Source organism: Lupinus angustifolius, chromosome LG20, assembly GCF_001865875.1.
Source record: "Lupinus angustifolius cultivar Tanjil chromosome LG20, LupAngTanjil_v1.0, whole genome shotgun sequence".
Taxonomy (NCBI): Eukaryota; Viridiplantae; Streptophyta; class Magnoliopsida; order Fabales; family Fabaceae; genus Lupinus; species Lupinus angustifolius.
Genome location: NC_032028.1, coordinates 18,701,685 through 18,723,854, shown reverse-complemented (window position 1 = coordinate 18,723,854; position 22,170 = coordinate 18,701,685). Strand labels below are relative to the sequence as shown.

Below are 22,170 nucleotides of genomic sequence, written 5' to 3'. Positions count from 1 at the left end.
TATATATATATATATATATATATATAATAAGAAAATAATATTTTTTCTTAAATTTGATATACAAATCCATATATAACAAACAAAGAGCAATTTCTCACATTTTACAAAATACATATACATTTTGCATATTTCATGCTTAATATTTTCTCTAATAATATCTGTGGACCACCAATTTTACCCATTTAAAATGCTCACTAGCTAAGAAAGTATGTTGAGTGAGCCTTTAAGATAGATGAACACATTTTTCATATTATATCCATCCCAATTGTCAATGATAACAATAAGTGTATTGTTCACAATCAATACATATTAATAAAATACATAACGGATACATAAATTATTAAACTGTAAGTAAATATGATGGGAATTAATATACTATTGATATAAAAGTCATGTATTTATCAACTATATTATGTCATATTAATTGAAGGTACGTGTAAAAGTAAACTTTACTGATTTGTGATAGAAATGTTCTAAGTGTATGTTCATGACTTTCAAATTTTTCATTTCCGATTTTTACCCTCCAAAATCCAACTCACAAACTGACCCTAAAGTTCAAGCTTGAACTTTTGTTCTAACATCTTTGACATTAGTATTGATGAGTTTATTGAACATAACCAAGAATTACTGTTATGATATATAGTTTTTTCTTCATTATATTGTCCTATTTGAGGGTGATTTTGAGTAACAGTGACATTGTTGCTTAGTATATTTCTACATTAGGTACCCTTTTATTATATTATCATGTTTGAAGAATGGAGAAAAATAAATAGAAGGATGATGAGATAAACTTTAGAAATCTATGTCTTTAATTTGAGTATAGAAACTATCTCAATAGTTGCATATTAGAAGAGTTTTGTCTTCTTTTTTGGTGTGCAACCATGAGAATACCCCAAGGGCAATATGAAGAAGTTGGAGAAGCCAAAGTTGACTTAGACCAACAAAGAAAGGTCAAGAGCAAGCTATGGTGGCAGCCGAGATAGAAACATCGGAGGAAGGTGCAACACCCAAGACCCACAAATTATTATTTTCAGGCATCTGTCTAGTTCCACAGAGTAAGGACATCCACTCCAGAGAGTTACTCGGGCACCAAAGAATCACTACTGAGTTGACCTGCGATGCCGATGATCAACCGATCTCAACCACCTTTCTAAGCAGGATGACCTATGAATCGATACAGTAATCAACCTATCCCAACCACCTTGCTAAGCAAGATGAGCTAAGCATTGCTAGCGATCATATATCGGCAGGATCAATTTCGAGACCACAACCAAATGCATCAACTGTGTAGCATAGTGCATTAGTGCTGTAAATGCTACATGCCAAGTAGCTCTCATCTCATTTGTAACAATGAAATGTAACAATGAACTCACAATTTCTAAAAGATCAAAGAAGGGTCAATTCATGTGTGTCCTAGTTCCCAGAATGGTGCACTTACTGGTTAACATAAAAATACAGATCAAGTCAAATGAGGATTGTTTACCATGTATGCCACCAAACACTAAGACAAAGGGAAGCAAATATGTATCCCATAGTTGATTGTGCCCATTCTAAAATGCACTGTGCCTCTCTTTACACTTGAAATGTTCTTCAATGTTCAATACTTTTTAACACAATCTAGTTTAATCACTAAGCCTCTCGAAGAAATAAAGATATCCCATGTCCTTTGGAGGATTAATGGATGCTCCAACCTTGTTGTCATTAAAAATAACCCATCTACCATCTTTTAGGATGTGAGCAACATAGTGACCACACTGTGTTGAGGTTCCAATGTGGCTAACGATTCCAATAAGTCGGTATTCTGTGGAAAGCCAAAAGGCAAGGTTCAATCAACAGTGCCAAAATGTCAAAATAATAAGCTGCTGATTAATAGGAAAGAGAATGATATGGATACAGGACATAGATACATACGATATAGATAAATTGATATGCAACAAATTCATAAAGTAATTGAAAAATATGCAAACGAAAAAGTATCTAAAAAGTATCCAAGCATCTAATATGACATGTATTCGGTGTGACGAACAATTTGAAGTATTTGTGCTACATACATAATCAAACAACAAAGTAACTAAGATGTAAACGTAAGTAACTTACTTCCTCCCCCATCGGGTAAGTCAGCACCATTTGGAACAGATGTAGTGTTTGATGAGGTAGCATCCATACTAGAAACTGATGCATCAGGATTGCTGAATATCCAATCTGTTGCTTTCTCAATGTCACCATTCTACAAAGCAAGCATTTCTATTTAGAGGGCGTTCGGAAAATAGTTTACCCAATCTAATCTCAGCCATTGGAGAAAAGGGGAAACGTTAAAAGAGGAAATTACCGAAGCCTCCAGTGCCTTTCGAGCAACATCTTCTTGAAATCCAAATGAAATTAGAGTATCAACTTTTGATTGGTCAACACTCTGAGAGCCTTGCCCTTTTGAAATAGGAGCATCAATATCTAAGAATTAAAAAAAATACATCCATCATCTCATGTATTAAGAGGTACAACAACAACCACAACTAAGCCTTAATCCCACATACCTGGATCGTCCATGTGAGATAGCAACCAATTCATGGCCTCTTCTACACCAGCATTTGAGGTATTTATTACAGCTTTCTGACAATGAATATGGTTAAAGCCCATGGAAACCAGCTGTGAGACAATTTCTTCATTGACCCAAGGTTTTGAATCCTCCTCGGGTACTGTGACATACAAAAAATGGCAAGACATTTGCACAAGTTCAGATTTATTCCAACTAAAATAGTACAGTAATTAGTTATTCAGATGAAAGAGGCACAAGTCCATGAGACACTACTAGTTGCAAACACTGATGAGAAGCAAAGTTTGTTAGTTAACTAAAATACCCTCACAAAGAATAAGGATTATCAACAGTGCTCTTTATTGGACATTATCTATCTCTATTTATTAATATAGAAATGGAGAAGTTCCGTTGCAAATAGATTAAATGAGAGACTGACTAAAATTCTTGGGGCTTATTTCGTTTACCCATTTCCGCTTTTCAATCAAAACAAATCATAAAGGATAAAATAAAGTAATCTCGATCTTAAGAGATCTTCTAAGATACTCCAAAGAAATCTAAGATATAATCATCATAATATGAGATAGTCTCTATATCTAAGTATTATCTAGATATTCTCTATAAGATAATTTAAGATATTATGATATATTTTCATATATTCTAACCAATTCAATAAACAAAAGTAAGCTAGTTTTGACAGCTTTTCATCTTCAGATGTATTTGAACCAAATTATCCGTATTACTCTATTAATATCTCCATTATCTCCTGAACAAATAAAATCACATACCTGCATCTGGCAACAGCTCTTCCCCCGGTTGGTGACCTTTGCTACGCATATGACTAATATCTATAATATCAGGAACATCTATATACACATCTGAAAGAAGAGAAGTTCTCATTACAATATATAGAGAAAATGTTAAAAATAGAAGTTAGTGAAGTAAAAAAAAGACGAAATAGTGACACAAAATGTACCAAGCTTTTTGGGTACCCATCCTGCCTCCATGACAAATTTCCTCATGTGTAACACCAGATAATCAGGGAATGATGTCAGACCAGCAGTCCTATAGATTAAATAATGTAACACCAGAAAATCGTTATATTAGCTTATCAGTGACATTAATAGGTTAAACTTCTCAAAACCCAAGCCAGGAAATAACCAATGTAACTTCTGTCAAATACAAGTGTGTGTCATTGTAATTTAACATAATTTATAAAATTCAGAATTCTTACTTCAAAGCTGTTGTCTTTGTTTTCAAGGCGGTGCTGTAGAAATCATGTATCTCCTCGGGAGCTGAGAAGTTTGCAAGGCAAGCTTCTAAAGGCACCCTTGGACGTACAACCTCATCGCTGGACCTATCAGAATAAATATGATCAGTAGAGCCAGGATATGTAGATAAAGAAAACAGTAAGATTCCTTAACATCTGAACTTACAGTTCCTTTCCTTCAGAAAGTTTCTCAGCTTTCAGTTTGTGAAAGGATTCTAATTCTTCTGAAATTTAAAAAAAAAAGTACAATCATTAGGCAGAAGAACCCCAAGATTTCTCAGTTGACTCAAGCTTGAATACTTAAAAACTCACCTTTGTTAGTTGCTTCATGCAATGGGATATTAAGGGAAAGAATGTAATCATTCCTTCTATTATATGCAACTTTTCCAGATGAACACATGATTCGATCTTCTATACCAAACTTGAAACTCCTTGAAGGATCCGGTTCAGCTTTCCCACTATGAGTTCGTTCAACTTGGTCGATAAAATGAAGGAAAAATTCTAAAGCATCCTAACATGAAGTTGGAATCAAACAGTAAGAAGATAGCCAAGTAATATGTCTCTAAAAAAGAGAAAATAAACATTAACTATATTAAACATGGTTATTAAAATTGCATTTCAACACCTAAAAAACCATTGAGGTTTAACAATTTGATAACTAAAACTTGTTAGATGTTCCACAATAAAGAAGAAAAAAATTGTAAAATCATTCACAACTCGGTTTATATCTTTAAAAAATTACTACGACACAGATTTCAGATAAGGGATTTTACATTTCTATGTTCAATGAGTAATTATGCTTTGTTTCTATACTCTATAGGTAATGGATCTTAAATTGAACATGCGCAATGCTCACCAGGTTTTCCATTTAGTTGAGGTAACATAAACATCCAGAACATGTGTGGATGAGCTTTATAGGGTTTATTTTCACAATAGTAGTCAATGATTCCAAGTTGGTTCTGAATTTATCCAACAGCAATTTGTGGGTTCAATCTTCACTCTTTAGTTCTTATATGATTTAATTGATTTAGTCCATATGTTCATATATGATTTAAATTAGTTTATGAAAGTTAAGTTAGGATTTTATGGAGTCTTTGTTGATTTAGTACTTAAATTAGTATCCAACACTTCTTACACCAACAATTCATGTTCAGAAAATAAAGTTACTAAACAAACCTGTTGCCGCATAGATGAAAATTCAGGATGACTAGCAGCAATTACAGCTTTAAACATACGTGGGGGTATCCCTTCCTGATTCTAATGTTTGAAAACAAGGGCAAACAGAAAAAATGAGCAAAGAAAACTCATAAGAATAAGAAACAATAAAATGAAAAAGGATTAGAAGTTGAGAATATTCAATAACATAAATCTTTTACATCAAAATTGATACTTAAACTAAAATCATAGCAACATGTTCAACCCATTCTGGTCAAACAAAGCTCATTTGGAAAACCATTTCAATACATACACAAGAGAAAATTTGCTTGCAGAGGGTTATAAAGCTTACATCAGTCTTGGTTGAAGAAGCAACGTTTGCATTTTCATCATTCTGGATGAAAAAAAGGTAACATGAGAATACTGAAGACTCCAAAGAAGTTTGAGAGAAATACACAGATAAGATTGCATACCTCAGATGCTGGAATAGAATATTTACCAGACAGTAGACCATGAGCCAGTTTTGTCCTGAAGTAAAACCGGAACCAATATTCACTTTTGATGGTTTTTATCCGTGAAAGAAATATGTATGCATTGATGTACCTCATTTTCCTAACATTTTCTTTAATGGAGGAAGCAAAATGCTCTACTAGAAAATGCAACTACTGTATAAATATGAATTATTTATATTCATAACCAAAACAATCTATAAAAAGATAACAAAACATTACTAATAAAAAAGAGATTGAATCAATCTAGTTACTTACAACTGCATATTCAGGTCCACAGTTGGATCAGCGGGAGCCGCCTCAAATGCTTTCTTTAAATTTTGGCTTATATAGTACCTAGGAACAATCATAAGATAAATTGAAGCACAAATGGAAAAGAATGTTCAAACAGTTCACAAGAATATTATAGAAATGAACAGACCTTGAAGAGAAGGATTGTGTTGAAAACACAACTTGCATAGTTGCTGCCAAATAACAACTGGAGGAAAGAAAAATCATGACACAAAGAACCATAAGAAAAGTACATTATAAGTTTATAATAAGTAGAAACAGAAGTCAACAGAGACCAACTCTACCTGTTTCCAAGATTGACCAATCCTGTATATCCAGGTCCAAAAATTGGTTCCACTTCCTGTCCACTTTCTTGAATTCGATTCCAATCAAAATTGGTATTTTGATCAAGTTCTCTTTCAGCCGTCGTTAATTCAGTCTGAATATAAAATATAATAATTTAAAAGAATTATGACAATATCTAATTTATGGTAAGCTTACTCTTACACAAGTATGTTAGGAAGTAAAATGCGAAAATTAAATTCTTAAGCATCCGTCAAAATCTATCATACTAACCCAGTCCTCTTAGATAGGGAAAAGGCAGGCCTAGTATCTGGAAACGTATCATTGTTCAATATATTCCAAATACTAGGCCTGTTTTTTCCCCATCCAATGGGACAAAGGCTTGGTTGTTGTTGATGCATTTACATTTTAAAGCTTAGCAACAAAATGATCACCACCCATCAACTCAACTCAAACGTTCAATCTCAGGAAAGATGATAGTATTTTGATCTCATCGTTTGTATATTCACGCGGCAAAAATTACAGTAAGAAAAACTGCAGCACCAAATACCCATAGTTTTAAGAAATGCTTTTCTGATTCCAAAGAGCAAGCATGCCCTAGATCCATGAGATATGCAACTTTTCCATTATCACCATTATCAAAAGAAGTGATTCAGAAAAAGGAAATGAAGCATGTAATCATACACAAGTACAAGGGGTCCAACGTAGGATTATGGCTACCACATAAAACATTGATCTATTAGAATGAACAAAGTGTAATACATATCTTTCAAATGCACCATCAAGTTCTGAATTATTCCAAAAAAATGTATGAAGACTGTATCATGAGTTATTATTCTATCTTGTGAAAGCAGGCAATATGATAATTGATAAATGCTAGTGTCATGTTATTGCAAAAAGTCATAAAGGCAACAGTTTAGGTTGGAGAGCCTAGGTAACTCATGAAAGATATCAATTTAAGATAAACAATTAACCTTTTGAAGTGATGAGAAGTCGATGCCAAAAAATGCCAAATGTTGTGCTAACAGTGGGTCCAAGACGCTATCATCCTCTGGATAGGAGTAAACATCTGACCTACCACAATACATTATCCATAATTAGTACATATTGTAAATAAAATAAAGTCAGCATCTACTTCACAGTACATATTGTAAATTAAATTGTTTAAAACTGAACCAGGACAAAAAGATCAGGGACACAACTGGGTCTAAATAACAAATTTTAAAGCTTGATTAGCATAATGACTTGTAAGTTGTCACTTCACTCCAACATATCATTGCAAAACTTACATGTTGGCATCTAGCATTCAAAGTAAATCTTGAAGAAAACTGTGCTATATAAAATCAAATCCTTTATTCTGGGATAAGCAAAGACACACTAAGAAAAAAGGGTTATTTAAAATAGTCAAAAATAACATACAGGATGTACAGAATTTTCCAAGCCTTAAATTACCTTAAAATGATTCCATTGTCCTTGAGGCATACTAACTAACTTTAAACCCCCACCCAATGACTAGGTTTATGTTCCCTAATACTCTCTAATTGCATTCTCTATTTATAAGGAATGCCACTGTTACTAGGATTAAGATATTCAAGTTGAAATTTAAACTATTTTTCATTATTATTTGAAGCCCATTAATACAGTGAGCAAAAATGTTTAGCGTAAACTGCATAATTCACACAAACTTAATCATGATATACAAGTAGAAACTAATAGGAATATAATAATGCCAAAACACAATATAATGCAAGAGGCATCACCTGCTGATTCAATATCAGCAGTGATAGTCCCGAGCTTTACAGCAAGAGGGTAGCCTGTCTTTTTGTAGTGTTCAATGGCATGATTGTTTCCACCACTTCCATCCCAGTTTTTCCTCCCACAAAGAATCACTCCATCAGTCAGATTTAGCCAGAGATTGTCCGTTTTGTCACACTGAGAACATTTCCACCCAGACGGAGGAATAAAAACACCATCGCCAATCTGTTGCAAATTCACCGCATAGGCACTGACTTGTTTCGTATCTGCAGCAGTCCAAGCTGCAACTTGCTCTTTCCGTTCAGCACCCTCAGCTAGTAAGATGCCATCAGCAGCCAACCGTACCTGAAACTCATCTTCAGCATACAACCTCTCCTCAAAAAAAAGGTGAGGGGGAACAAACAAAGCAATATCATAAATAGAAGGAAACTGGCACCTTCTCTGGCAATTCCACTGAAGGGAATGGAAGAGATACATAGTCAGGCAAAATAACTATACTACGAGTTTCTTCATATTCAGTGTCATTGTTATCAAATCCCCCATCAACACCTACAAATTAATAAGGTGAGTAAAAATGTGCCATTCAGAAAAGAAAAACCAATTTTTAAATAGACAGGGAAAATGATGACTTCACAACCCAACAACTAGAATATCATAGCAAGCTATATCTCATTTCGACCATAAGGAAATACATACATGAAACAAAACATACTCAAAAGTTAAGTAGCAACTGAATCAAAACATACCCAACAACAAAACAACCAAGCCTTTTTCCCACCAGTTAATGGTGACTACATGAATCAAACGACATCATAATGTTCTATTGTAAATCATATCTATAGACAAAACATTCACATCTAAATCCTTATAAAGGATTACCTGAACTTTTCTTGGTCTGCCCCTGCCTTTAGCGATTGACCTACCCTCCATCTAATTCGAATCTACTCTCCTTTCAAGGACATATACAGGTCTTCAAAATACATGCCCAAAGATCCTAAAACCTTTTCCACAGTAAATTCTACCCCGACTTTCTATCTAATGCATTCATTTCTAAAGAGAATGTTTAATCATGATATGTGAAATGTATGATGATGACATGGACAAACAAGACTAGATTGACATACCTATAGCCAAAAGAGTGGGTTTCTTTGAAGGCCTGTCTTCTGGAACTATCTTCTTAGTCTGCTTTATATGCAAATAAACAGGATTACCAGTCTTCTCAAAATTCCAAGAAACACATTCCTTCCCAAAAGCAAGGAAATTGAACATGTCTATGAACAATCCACCTTCTGATCTCTGAAAAATTCATCAATAAATACCACAACCAACATGCATCAATTCAATATAATTTGTGAAGCTCTACACAAAAAATGCAACAAACTTCCAATGAAAAATAATGCTAACTTGATTTTTTTTAGAAACCCATTTACGTAAATATCTATGTTAAGCTAAAAATCATAAAAAAGTTGATTTTTTAAGTAGAAATGATAAAAGGGGGGAAATGGAGAAGAATTGAATTACAGGAGTTTCGAAAGATATGCAGCATTCTTGCTTGTAGATGCGATTGGTGGGTTCAGGGATTCGAACTCGAGAGAGATTTGAACGAAGCAAATCCATAGGATCCAATTCCATCATTGCCGAAACCCTAAGCAAAGAACAAAAAAGGTCTTCGGTTTCAGTCTTAAGAGAGTGAGAGAAAAGAAGAAGAAGAAGAAGCAAAGGGGAGGTTTTAGTTTAATGTTTAATAAAACTTTTTTAAAGGTAGGTGTGCTATATGTATTGAACTAATATTTAATTAATTAGTATTTATTTCTAAATTTTTCTTAATTATTTCACTTATACCTTTTTTTCATTTCCATTTACCTCTAGGAATTAACTTACCTTTATTTGATTTTTGCTTCAATTGGTGTTATTAAAACTTTTTTCATAATGTATTCATTTATAATTCAACATCTAAAATAATATTATCATCTCTACTACATAAGTCTATTTTCTTGTTGATATTTTGTGGTCTAATATTGAGTCTTATATGACATTGAAGATCTTATAGTAATGAGAATGTTGGAATTCAAAGAGCTGTATATTTTTCCTGCTGATCAACGATTATTACAATATTGGGCAAACCTGTCATATATTTAATGTTACTCATATATGTTTTTAAGTGGGATAATTGTCTCTTCAACATAGCAGCATCTCTTTTTGGAAGACAGTTGAGTCATCCCGTCTTTTGATTGTATGTTAAAAATCAATTTGTGCTCGATGTGGGAAAAGCTTTTGCCAAGAATATATTTTTGATTTATTTTTGTTACTAGTCCTAACTATATAACTATTCTCCATTATGGGATGACGATAAATGTGTACAAAAAAGAGTATATTGATAAAGATATTTTTTCTCCAAAAAACAAAAGAGTGATTGTGCTGATAAAATAAAGGATTTCTAATTGGCTTCTTATCCTAGAGCACGACACTATTCGATGAAAAAAGCGAGGAGAAAGAGCCTGTTGATGGTTTTTTTTACTCTTGTATGATTGACTAAAGATACCTAAATATAGTGACTTGTGGTATGATATGATCCTCAATATTTATCTCTACAATAAGATTCGTCTGCCTCTTACTAAATTTACATTCCATATATTATGTCATATTTCAACTTATACAAAATTTATGTGGTTTTAAAGTTTGTCTCCACATTTCTAATTTCTCATTTAATTCTTTTATCGAATCTTGCATTTAATTCTTTCATTAATGAGCACATCCAAGACTAACATAAACAAGTAGGGTATTGACACCATCGTACATATCATTGATGGCTGAATATAAGCAATTCAAACATATTTTTTTCTCTAAAGACCTCTTTACACTTTTTGTCATGAGTCTTCTCCAAATCAATGAAGATCATATGCAAGCTCATTTATTTCATCAATATCTTTCCATTAACCGTTGTAGCAATTATATAGTCTTCATAGTCGACCTCCCGGCTAAAAATAAATTGATTTTCAGTGCTTAATATTCTTATAGTTTACACAATTTTTTTATGTCGCCCTTGTTCTTATAAATATGAATTAAACTATTTTCCTCCACTTGTCTGATATCTTCTTAGACTTCATGATCTCATTAAACAACTTTGTGAGTCATCTAATATGTTGTTCTCCTAGAACCTTCTAGGCTTCAATAGGTTCTGATCCAACCGCTTTCTCACTCTCCACCATTTTCAAAGCTTTTTTCACCTCCAACTTAGATTTCTAGGATAAAAATATAATTTGATCCTCCTTTTCGTGTGTAGTCTATCAAAAAGTAAGGAATTATGTTTATCGTTGAAAATCTTGTGAAAATAGTTATTCCATCTTCCTTTCTTATCATTGTCATTCACAAAGACTTTTTAATCTTCATCTATAATGCATTTTACTATGTTCAAGTCTTTTGTCCTTCTTTCCTTTCTATTTGTAAGTCTATAGATATTTCTTTCCTATCTGTACTTGAGAGATTTATATAACATATTATGCACTTTATATTTAGCTTTACTTACCTTTTTTTATAGCCACTTCGTATTTTTTCTAACTTTCGGAACTTTTATATAATGATCATGATTTATAGTATTCTATTTTCACCTTAACTTTTACTTAGACACTTTTCTCATAAAAGTGTGATTCTTTACTCTTTGAATAAAGCTTCACACATTTTTTTACCTGTAAGCATGGATGACCAACAATTCAATCCTCTTTTATTTGATTTATATCCATCAGCATACAACCTCTCCTCAAAAAAAAGGTGAGGGGGAACAAACAAAGCAATATCATAAATAGAAGGAAACTGGCACCTTCTCTGGCAATTCCACTGAAGGGAATGGAAGAGATACATAGTCAGGCAAAATAACTATACTACGAGTTTCTTCATATTCAGTGTCATTGTTATCAAATCCCCCATCAACACCTACAAATTAATAAGGTGAGTAAAAATGTGCCATTCAGAAAAGAAAAACCAATTTTTAAATAGACAGGGAAAATGATGACTTCACAACCCAACAACTAGAATATCATAGCAAGCTATATCTCATTTCGACCATAAGGAAATACATACATGAAACAAAACATACTCAAAAGTTAAGTAGCAACTGAATCAAAACATACCCAACAACAAAACAACCAAGCCTTTTTCCCACCAGTTAATGGTGACTACATGAATCAAACGACATCATAATGTTCTATTGTAAATCATATCTATAGACAAAACATTCACATCTAAATCCTTATAAAGGATTACCTGAACTTTTCTTGGTCTGCCCCTGCCTTTAGCGATTGACCTACCCTCCATCTAATTCGAATCTACTCTCCTTTCAAGGACATATACAGGTCTTCAAAATACATGCCCAAAGATCCTAAAACCTTTTCCACAGTAAATTCTACCCCGACTTTCTATCTAATGCATTCATTTCTAAAGAGAATGTTTAATCATGATATGTGAAATGTATGATGATGACATGGACAAACAAGACTAGATTGACATACCTATAGCCAAAAGAGTGGGTTTCTTTGAAGGCCTGTCTTCTGGAACTATCTTCTTAGTCTGCTTTATATGCAAATAAACAGGATTACCAGTCTTCTCAAAATTCCAAGAAACACATTCCTTCCCAAAAGCAAGGAAATTGAACATGTCTATGAACAATCCACCTTCTGATCTCTGAAAAATTCATCAATAAATACCACAACCAACATGCATCAATTCAATATAATTTGTGAAGCTCTACACAAAAAATGCAACAAACTTCCAATGAAAAATAATGCTAACTTGATTTTTTTTAGAAACCCATTTACGTAAATATCTATGTTAAGCTAAAAATCATAAAAAAGTTGATTTTTTAAGTAGAAATGATAAAAGGGGGGAAATGGAGAAGAATTGAATTACAGGAGTTTCGAAAGATATGCAGCATTCTTGCTTGTAGATGCGATTGGTGGGTTCAGGGATTCGAACTCGAGAGAGATTTGAACGAAGCAAATCCATAGGATCCAATTCCATCATTGCCGAAACCCTAAGCAAAGAACAAAAAAGGTCTTCGGTTTCAGTCTTAAGAGAGTGAGAGAAAAGAAGAAGAAGAAGAAGCAAAGGGGAGGTTTTAGTTTAATGTTTAATAAAACTTTTTTAAAGGTAGGTGTGCTATATGTATTGAACTAATATTTAATTAATTAGTATTTATTTCTAAATTTTTCTTAATTATTTCACTTATACCTTTTTTTCATTTCCATTTACCTCTAGGAATTAACTTACCTTTATTTGATTTTTGCTTCAATTGGTGTTATTAAAACTTTTTTCATAATGTATTCATTTATAATTCAACATCTAAAATAATATTATCATCTCTACTACATAAGTCTATTTTCTTGTTGATATTTTGTGGTCTAATATTGAGTCTTATATGACATTGAAGATCTTATAGTAATGAGAATGTTGGAATTCAAAGAGCTGTATATTTTTCCTGCTGATCAACGATTATTACAATATTGGGCAAACCTGTCATATATTTAATGTTACTCATATATGTTTTTAAGTGGGATAATTGTCTCTTCAACATAGCAGCATCTCTTTTTGGAAGACAGTTGAGTCATCCCGTCTTTTGATTGTATGTTAAAAATCAATTTGTGCTCGATGTGGGAAAAGCTTTTGCCAAGAATATATTTTTGATTTATTTTTGTTACTAGTCCTAACTATATAACTATTCTCCATTATGGGATGACGATAAATGTGTACAAAAAAGAGTATATTGATAAAGATATTTTTTCTCCAAAAAACAAAAGAGTGATTGTGCTGATAAAATAAAGGATTTCTAATTGGCTTCTTATCCTAGAGCACGACACTATTCGATGAAAAAAGCGAGGAGAAAGAGCCTGTTGATGGTTTTTTTTACTCTTGTATGATTGACTAAAGATACCTAAATATAGTGACTTGTGGTATGATATGATCCTCAATATTTATCTCTACAATAAGATTCGTCTGCCTCTTACTAAATTTACATTCCATATATTATGTCATATTTCAACTTATACAAAATTTATGTGGTTTTAAAGTTTGTCTCCACATTTCTAATTTCTCATTTAATTCTTTTATCGAATCTTGCATTTAATTCTTTCATTAATGAGCACATCCAAGACTAACATAAACAAGTAGGGTATTGACACCATCGTACATATCATTGATGGCTGAATATAAGCAATTCAAACATATTTTTTTCTCTAAAGACCTCTTTACACTTTTTGTCATGAGTCTTCTCCAAATCAATGAAGATCATATGCAAGCTCATTTATTTCATCAATATCTTTCCATTAACCGTTGTAGCAATTATATAGTCTTCATAGTCGACCTCCCGGCTAAAAATAAATTGATTTTCAGTGCTTAATATTCTTATAGTTTACACAATTTTTTTATGTCGCCCTTGTTCTTATAAATATGAATTAAACTATTTTCCTCCACTTGTCTGATATCTTCTTAGACTTCATGATCTCATTAAACAACTTTGTGAGTCATCTAATATGTTGTTCTCCTAGAACCTTCTAGGCTTCAATAGGTTCTGATCCAACCGCTTTCTCACTCTCCACCATTTTCAAAGCTTTTTTCACCTCCAACTTAGATTTCTAGGATAAAAATATAATTTGATCCTCCTTTTCGTGTGTAGTCTATCAAAAAGTAAGGAATTATGTTTATCGTTGAAAATCTTGTGAAAATAGTTATTCCATCTTCCTTTCTTATCATTGTCATTCACAAAGACTTTTTAATCTTCATCTATAATGCATTTTACTATGTTCAAGTCTTTTGTCCTTCTTTCCTTTCTATTTGTAAGTCTATAGATATTTCTTTCCTATCTGTACTTGAGAGATTTATATAACATATTATGCACTTTATATTTAGCTTTACTTACCTTTTTTTATAGCCACTTCGTATTTTTTCTAACTTTCGGAACTTTTATATAATGATCATGATTTATAGTATTCTATTTTCACCTTAACTTTTACTTAGACACTTTTCTCATAAAAGTGTGATTCTTTACTCTTTGAATAAAGCTTCACACATTTTTTTACCTGTAAGCATGGATGACCAACAATTCAATCCTCTTTTATTTGATTTATATCCATAATTATTATAATCGCATCCATATTCTTTATGATAAATTATAAGGAAATGGCTTCACAAATTATGCTGAATGTTAGGGATGGCAAAAAAACTTGATTTGTGGGTATCCGTGAAAATACCCGCAACAGATACCTGCAATAATAGCTTATGAGTGGGAGCGAGTTTTGTGATACCCGCCCTGAAGGTACCCGCAAACTTATATATTTAGTTTTTAGTTAAATTTTTATGTATATTTGTTATTATTTTAAGATTATATATCATATACTTTATTATATTTCATAATAAATTATACCTATTTAACTATGATCATAAATTTATCATATAAAGATCATATTATTTATGTAACAATTATTTTTATATATTGATTATTACAAATTATATAAATATATAATTAAAATTAAAAACTCGTTGGGTACCCACAAATACCCGCTACCCACACGGATACCTGCAAATATTACGGGTTTGGGCATGGGAAAGCACTACTCGCGCCCGCCCGCGCACGTTGCCATCCCTATTGATGGTCTTTGTGTCGTTTTATGTTGTATCAGGATTTGTTGAATGGTCGTAACCTAACCACACTCACAAATAACATTTTCATTCTTATTTGGCTCATACACATTATTTGTATCCTACACAAATAACTGTTGGAAGATCTTCATCCATGGTAAGAGTGGCAAAATTATCCATAATCCAAAATCCATCCAAATTCATCCAAATTAAATTCATCCAAATCCATCTGTTAGAATTAATGGATTTAAATGGATATAATCCAATAGATAATGTTGATAAAGGATAGATTCAAATCCATCCATTATATCCAATGGATATCCATGGATATCCATTTGGATGGATACCCAATCCATCCAAAAAATAAAAACAAATATTTTTCCAATTAATTCAATATTAATATAAAAAATCTCTCTCACCTTTCTAAGCACAATTCTGCACATTTTACAAAAGTTGAAAATTACAATTGTGATTTTAAAAAGTGCTTATCAAAAAAGTATAAATGATTTCGGCCTTAGTGCTTAACCCCAACATCTTAATGCAAAGTATAAATATATCATTTTTGTTATTGACTAATGTGATAATATAATAACAAAATGAAATATTCCAGGATAATAGACTGTTGCATATAACTTATGGAAGTCCCAATTATTAGGAGTGTAAGCGGTTCCGATTTAAACCTGAAACTGAACTGAACCATAAAATGCGGTTCGGTTCAGTTCAGCTCCGCGGTTCGGTTCAGATTTTTTTATTTAGAACCATTTAAGTTTCGTTTGGTTCACGGTTTTATAAATTTTGGAACCGTTAAAACCGAACCGCATATTAAAAAATGATTTTATTTTATATTTGAATCGTTAAGCTTTAAAGTTAGGAGATAAAATATGATTAAGAATTTAGAATTATTAATACATATAGACTATTAATAAGATGCAAATAGAAAAAATTAATTAGTAAACAAACCTAAATATCTATTATCTCTATTATCCATTGAGAAGATAGAAAGAAAACTAAAAAACTAGTATACATTTTGTCATCATTCAGAGATAAAATTAATTACATAAAGAAATTAAGAAACTAAAATAAAATAAAGGAAGAACTTGAGGACATTACTAATGATATGGAGTATTAGGTGTTACTATTGGAATAAAATATTGGTACCAAGTTTGTCATTCTTAAATTTTGTTGGACATTGTCGAAGATTTTGTGGACTAAAATTTCAAGTTTGTAGTGCGTTGAGATGTTGAATTATTATTGTTTTACTAGAAAGAGTATTAAATACTTTATTATTGATGTGTTCAGTATTCATTTAGTTGACTCTATACCTTGCAAATTTTGTTCATCTATTTCTTCAAGGATTTTCTTTAAATAAGTTAAATAACCGAACCGTTAATGAACGGTTTTAAATAAAATTTGCGGTTAATCGAGTAGAACCAAATCGTATCTTTGTGTTAGATTTCATCACTAAATTGCGTCAAAAACCAAGCCGAACTTTTACACCCCTGCCAATTATGTTGCACCAGAGATTTTTGCCAATAAGAGTGCTTATAAAAAAACTTCACAAATTCACCTTTTTAAAAGTGCTTATCAAAAAAGCCAATTTTAAAAGTGTTTGTTAAGAATTTTTTTCTACAAATTGCTTTATTAAAATTGTTTTGTTGAAATAAAAAAAAATGGGTTGGATATCCATCCATCCAATCCATTAAAATGGATAGACGGATAGAATGAATGGATTGGAATCCATTGGATATGAATGGATTGGATAATTTAAAAATGTGATGTAATAGATTTTTATGGATTGGTGGATAGTTTTCTGTCCATCCATTAGGATCCAAATCCAAATCCATCCAAACTCATTCAATTGCCACCGCTAATCCATGAGTTACAACATTCCTCTATGAGCTAAGTAAAAGAAGCATATAAGTGGGCTTGACACCACATTTTGATCCAAAACCTTAAGGCATTAGGTCTATGGGTCCATCCACTTATATGCTCTTTTAACTCATCTATTTTTGCCCAATGTGAGACTTCTTCATACACACTTGGAATACCCAACATCTCTCCCTCAAGTGTGAATTCCCCTCCGAGTATTGGATACATCAGAGCTCAACTCTCTATCTACTTGCATTGTCGTTGGCTTATCCTTTCATCAACGGAACACGCCGCCTTAACCTTTCGTCAGGAAGACTTTCGACATAAGGATCCTCTTATTTTTGCCCAAGGTGACAAATGTTTTAAAAGAACATTATTTACGAATAATTTTTACAGGTGTACACACTGTTACCAATGAAGATTGAGATTCAGAACTATTATTGGGGTTTAAATCTAAACTCCTAAATTAAAATGACTTGTTCTTGTCATGTCTAACATTGATCCATTTGCCTATTGGCATTTATATGATTTTATTGTAAATGTATAATTATTTTCACTTGCTAAGTGAAAACACAAAATGTTGTTAGTTAGGTGATAAGTGCCATTTTTACCGTACTTTCTAGTTTATTTTAGAGCACTTATCGTTTTGACTTATGGAAAATATCATGCAAAATACACTTTTTGATTAAAACTTATAGAAATTCTAATTTACAATTAGAATATGTTTAATGCATGTTTCCAATCTCACTTTGAGCTTTTAAGGTTGAAGATCTCACAAGAAAAAGGTTTGCAGAATGATTAGGAGAACGTTCAAAACCGCCAAGCCTGATTCTAGGAGGGCTGGGCATTTTTGCTTCTGTCCAAATCAAGCTGGGCGGCCAGAAAAGGAGTTGGGCGCCCTGCTAAACTGAACTAAACCCTCTTGTGAGGGTAACCAAGGACCCGGGCGGCCAGAAAAGGGGTTGGGCGCCCTATGCGTGCTACTCTTTATAAAAGCCATTTTCTGGTTCAGGTGTAAAGGAGTTTTTTTTTTTGAGAGAAGAATTTTTCCTCAAACTCAGAACTTAAGGAACTTAGAAAAACACCTTTGGAAACACATAGAGCTTGGATTGAAGATCAACTGGAGGGGTGGATTTGTTCCTGCATCATCTTGGAGCTATCCTTTCTTCTTAAATCTTCACTTTGAGCTTGAAAGCATCCATGGCTATGGATTGCTAATTTCCTTGTGTTGGGATTGGATGTAACTCCTAAACTTTGATGTATCTATTTTGATTTCTATATACAAATATCTGTTCTATGCGATAATTTCAATGATTTAATCTTGTTCTTCATAAATGTTTTGGATTGATCACCTAAGGCATGAATTTAGATTTGATATGTGAGTGAGAACTACATATTATAATCGGATTTAGATTATCTCATCTAACAAGCGTGATTGCTAGAGATAGAATTAAGTTTGTTTGTCATTTTACATCTGGACTCATTACGATTATCCTTTTTAATTATGCAAGAGATTGATAATTAGATTAGGGAATCGTTGATCTACTCATGTAAGAGATTAATGAGATAGATAAGAATTGATGTGATGAAATTAAGCATAAGCCAAAGTTTGTATGTTGAATCATTAGGATATTGATGAGTTATTGAGTGAAACCCAATCCCAACAGTTTTCTCATATTGTTATAAATCCTTTTTAATATTGCATATTTTTACAATTGAAGTTGTTACAAAAATCAATCATCAAACCATCTGAACTCATTGTTTAAGAAAATTTACTAAAGAAAGGCATTGATTTAACCAATTCCCTGTGGATACGATATAAAACCCTTTTACTATACTGCAATTGAATCCTAAGGGATTTGAAAGTAGAGTGGTAAAAATAACTTTCAACAAAATGGCGCCGCTGCCGGGGAATTGCGTCTAAATACAAAGCATTGCTTTAGTTGTTATCTTAAGCAATTGTGAATATAGTACATAGTTTTATTTACATTTTCATAAGCTTGTTAACTAATCCACTTGGCTAGATTTGTGTTATCTTTCTTTTTATGCGAGGTAGGATTCCAGCTGATCAACTCTTATTCGACCCAGAAATAGAGAAAACAGCTAGGAAGAATAACAGCAAAGCCAGGAAGAGAAAACAACTTGCTAAGCAGAGAAGGCAACAAGAAGAAACTTCTGTCTCAAGTTCTTCTACAAATCAAGAAACAATGGCGGCAACCAATGATGACAATAAGCCAGGTTTTGTCAATTTCACACCAAGGAACATTATCAGAATTGGCAGACCTACTGGAAATCAAAGGCCACCGGAAATGAAGACTGGATTGGTACAGTTGATGTATGCCAACCCTTTCGCTGGTCTGGATCGCGAGGATCCATATGCACATCTTACAAAGTTCTATGAACTTTGTGGTACTGCTGGCGTGACAGAGAATGAGGAGGAAGATGTATTTCTGAGACTCTTTCCTTTGACCCTCATTGGAAAAGCCAAGGAATGGTTCCTTGATCAACCACAACAAATTTTATCGGATTGGAACCAATTGGAGGAAAAATTCATGGCTAGGTATTTTCCTCAATCAAAATTTTTGGATTTTAAAACTGCTATTTCTACTTTCTCTCAGTTTGCAGGTGAAAGTTTATGTGAAGCCTGGGAGAGGTACAAATCAATGTTGAGGAAATGTCCAAACCATGGATTCGATGCAAAGACACAAATCCATATTTTCAGAAATGGCTTACTCCAACAACACAAGTTGATCCTTGAAGCCACATCTGGAGGATCTTTGATGGCTAAAACTCCAACAGAAGCCATTGACATAATTGAGTCTATGGCCATCAATGACCAACAGGATCAACACAGTAGAGCTCCCACACGAAGAAGCATGATAGAACTTGCAGGGAATGATGCAATCTTAGCACAAAACAAGCTTTTTCAACAGCAAATGGAAGAAATGACAAAGCAATTGGCAAATATTCCAAAACAGTTGAAGGAAATGCAAGAATCATCATCCAGGAGGCATGTGAATAGATGTGACGCGTGTACACCAGATCATCCTACGAGTAATTGTGAGCCCAAGGAGGAGGAAGTGCAATACATGTCTAATCAGCCAAGGCAAGGTCAGTATCAGAACAACTACTCTCGAGGAGCTAATCAAAATTTCAGCCAACCTTGGAAACAGGATGTCGGACCTTCTTCTAACAGGCCACCACCATTCCAGAACCAACAATATCAACAACCGCCACAAAATCAACAACAATATCAACAACCGCCACAAAATCAGAATTCACAATTGGCGGACACATTGAATCAATTTATGCAGATGTCGATGGCTAACCAGAAGAATACTGATGCATCTATCAGGAATTTGGAGACCCAGGTGGGCCAATTAGCAAAGCAGCTTGCAAACTCTCATAAAGGAGCATTTTCAGCAAATACCGAACCTAATCCGAAGGAGCAGTGCAAAGCAATTACCACACGGAGTGGTAAGATGATAGGTAAAGGTATTGGTGAGAATTTGAGTGAAAAGAATGTGATTGTTGTTGAGGAAAAGATTGAGAGTGAAAAAGAAGAAAGTGAGAAAGAGGTGTTGAAAAATAAAAGTGAGGATGTACATAAGAGTGAGAAAGAGAAAAACAAAGAAAAAGAGAGTGAGATGAAAAACCATGAGAAGAGTGCATTAAAAGCTCCACCTGTGAGAGACTTACCTTATCCACATGTTCCAACAAAAAGAGACAAAGAAAGGCAATTTGCAAGATTTATGGATATATTCAAGAGGCTTCAGATCAATATTCCATTTGCAGAAGCCTTGGAGCAGATGCCTACCTACGCTAAATTCATGAAAGAATTGTTGACAAAGAAGAGAAGATTCATAGAGGAGGAGACTATTGAACTGGATGCTAGCTGCAGTGCTATTATTCAAAAATACATTCCTCTGAAGGCGAAGGATCCTGGAAGCTTCACACTGCCTGTTACTATTGGAAATCTAACACTTGGAAAAGCACTTCTGGACTTAGGAGCTAGTATCAACCTAATGCCACTGTCTATGTTGAGAAGAATTGGTGATTTGGAAGCTAGACCTACCAGAATGTCATTACAGTTAGCAGACAGGTCAGTGAAATATCCACATGGTGTTGTAGAAGATGTGCTGGTGAAAGTAGACAAGTTTATGTTTCCAGCTGATTTTGTGGTCTTGGATATGGAAGAAGATGTCGAGGTCCCGTTGATTTTGGGTAGACCATTCATGAAGACAGCTAGAGTTATGATTGATGTGGATGCAGGTAAACTAAAAGTAAGAGTGCAGGATGACGAAGTAAATTTCAATGTTTTTGAGGCCTTGCAATATCCGAAAGACAAAGGACAGTGTTTCTCTATTGACGTTATTGATGAGGTGTGTTATGAAGTAACTAAACAGCCACAGTCATATGATCCTTTAGAGAAAGCTTTGATAAACTTGCACACAAGGTTCAATGAGGAAGAGGAGCAAGAGATTGAAAGATGTTTGCAAGATCTTGATTCACTCAAAGAGATTCCTCCGAAGCAAGTAACATTGGAAAGCATTGAAAAAGCAGTTGACAACAAGGAGGCTAACCAGAAACTGGAATTGAAGTTGTTACCCTCCCATTTAAAATATGTGTTTCTACAAGGTGAAGCTGAAAAGCCAGTGATCATTAGTGGTTCTTTATCACCACGGGAGGAGAAAAAGCTGATTGAAGTCCTCAAAGAGAATCAAGGAGCAATAGGCTGGACACTAGCTGATTTGAAAGGTATTAGTCCTTCATATTGCATGCATAAAATTCTAATGGAGGATGATTTTAAGCCTGTAGCTCAACCTCAGAGAAGATTGAATCCAACTATGAAAGAAGTAGTCAGAAAGGAAGTGGTGAAGATG

The 22,170-nt window shown here is 33.4% G+C and overlaps 2 protein-coding genes across 5 annotated transcripts in view; one reads left to right on the top strand and one right to left on the bottom strand.

The window, feature by feature from the left end:
* On the bottom strand, positions 1,328–12,922 carry LOC109336408 (ubiquitin carboxyl-terminal hydrolase 14-like). Of its 4 annotated transcripts, XR_002106349.1 has the most exons (21): positions 9,314–9,540; positions 8,917–9,088; positions 8,229–8,341; positions 7,798–8,137; positions 7,012–7,106; positions 6,040–6,173; positions 5,886–5,942; positions 5,723–5,800; positions 5,429–5,483; positions 5,308–5,349; positions 4,977–5,057; positions 4,113–4,311; positions 3,967–4,024; positions 3,765–3,887; positions 3,507–3,595; positions 3,319–3,408; positions 2,532–2,693; positions 2,330–2,448; positions 2,098–2,227; positions 1,534–1,801; positions 1,328–1,408 (listed from the first exon to the last, which is right to left on the bottom strand). XR_002106349.1 is itself a non-coding variant. In XM_019572989.1 (20 exons), the coding sequence occupies exons 1-20, from the start codon at positions 12,806–12,808 to the stop codon at positions 1,623–1,625; spliced, it is 2,430 nt and encodes an 809-aa protein (XP_019428534.1). In that variant the 5' UTR covers positions 12,809–12,922; the 3' UTR covers positions 1,357–1,622. The 4 variants fall into 4 exon arrangements, 3 of the variants coding, with proteins under 3 accessions (XP_019428534.1, XP_019428532.1, XP_019428535.1); XM_019572989.1 differs by lacking the exons at positions 8,229–8,341; positions 8,917–9,088; positions 9,314–9,540 and adding exons at positions 11,610–11,722; positions 12,298–12,469; positions 12,695–12,922 and having other exon boundaries at positions 1,357–1,801; XM_019572987.1 differs by having other exon boundaries at positions 1,357–1,801.
* LOC109335528 overlaps positions 19,333–22,170 on the top strand; it is a 3,051-nt gene continuing 213 nt past the window's right edge. The window contains exons 1-2 of the mRNA XM_019571662.1: positions 19,333–20,854; positions 21,083–22,045. Of these exons, the coding sequence (XP_019427207.1) occupies positions 19,333–20,854; positions 21,083–22,045 (2,485 nt within the window). The remainder of the gene's footprint in view (positions 20,855–21,082; positions 22,046–22,170) is intronic.

Bases quoted from the DNA above. Each gene is read 5' to 3' on its own strand.
- LOC109336408 (XM_019572989.1), bottom strand. From the start codon at position 12,808: ATGATGGAATTGGATCCTATGGATTTGCTTCGTTCAAATCTCTCTCGA. The intron at 6,174-7,011 runs GTTAATTGTTTA...TTTTATATTCAG, and splicing joins ACTTCTCATCACTTCAAAAG to ACTGAATTAACGACGGCTGA. The intron at 5,484-5,722 runs GTAAGTAACTAG...GTTTTACTTCAG, and splicing joins GTGGACCTGAATATGCAGTT to GACAAAACTGGCTCATGGTC.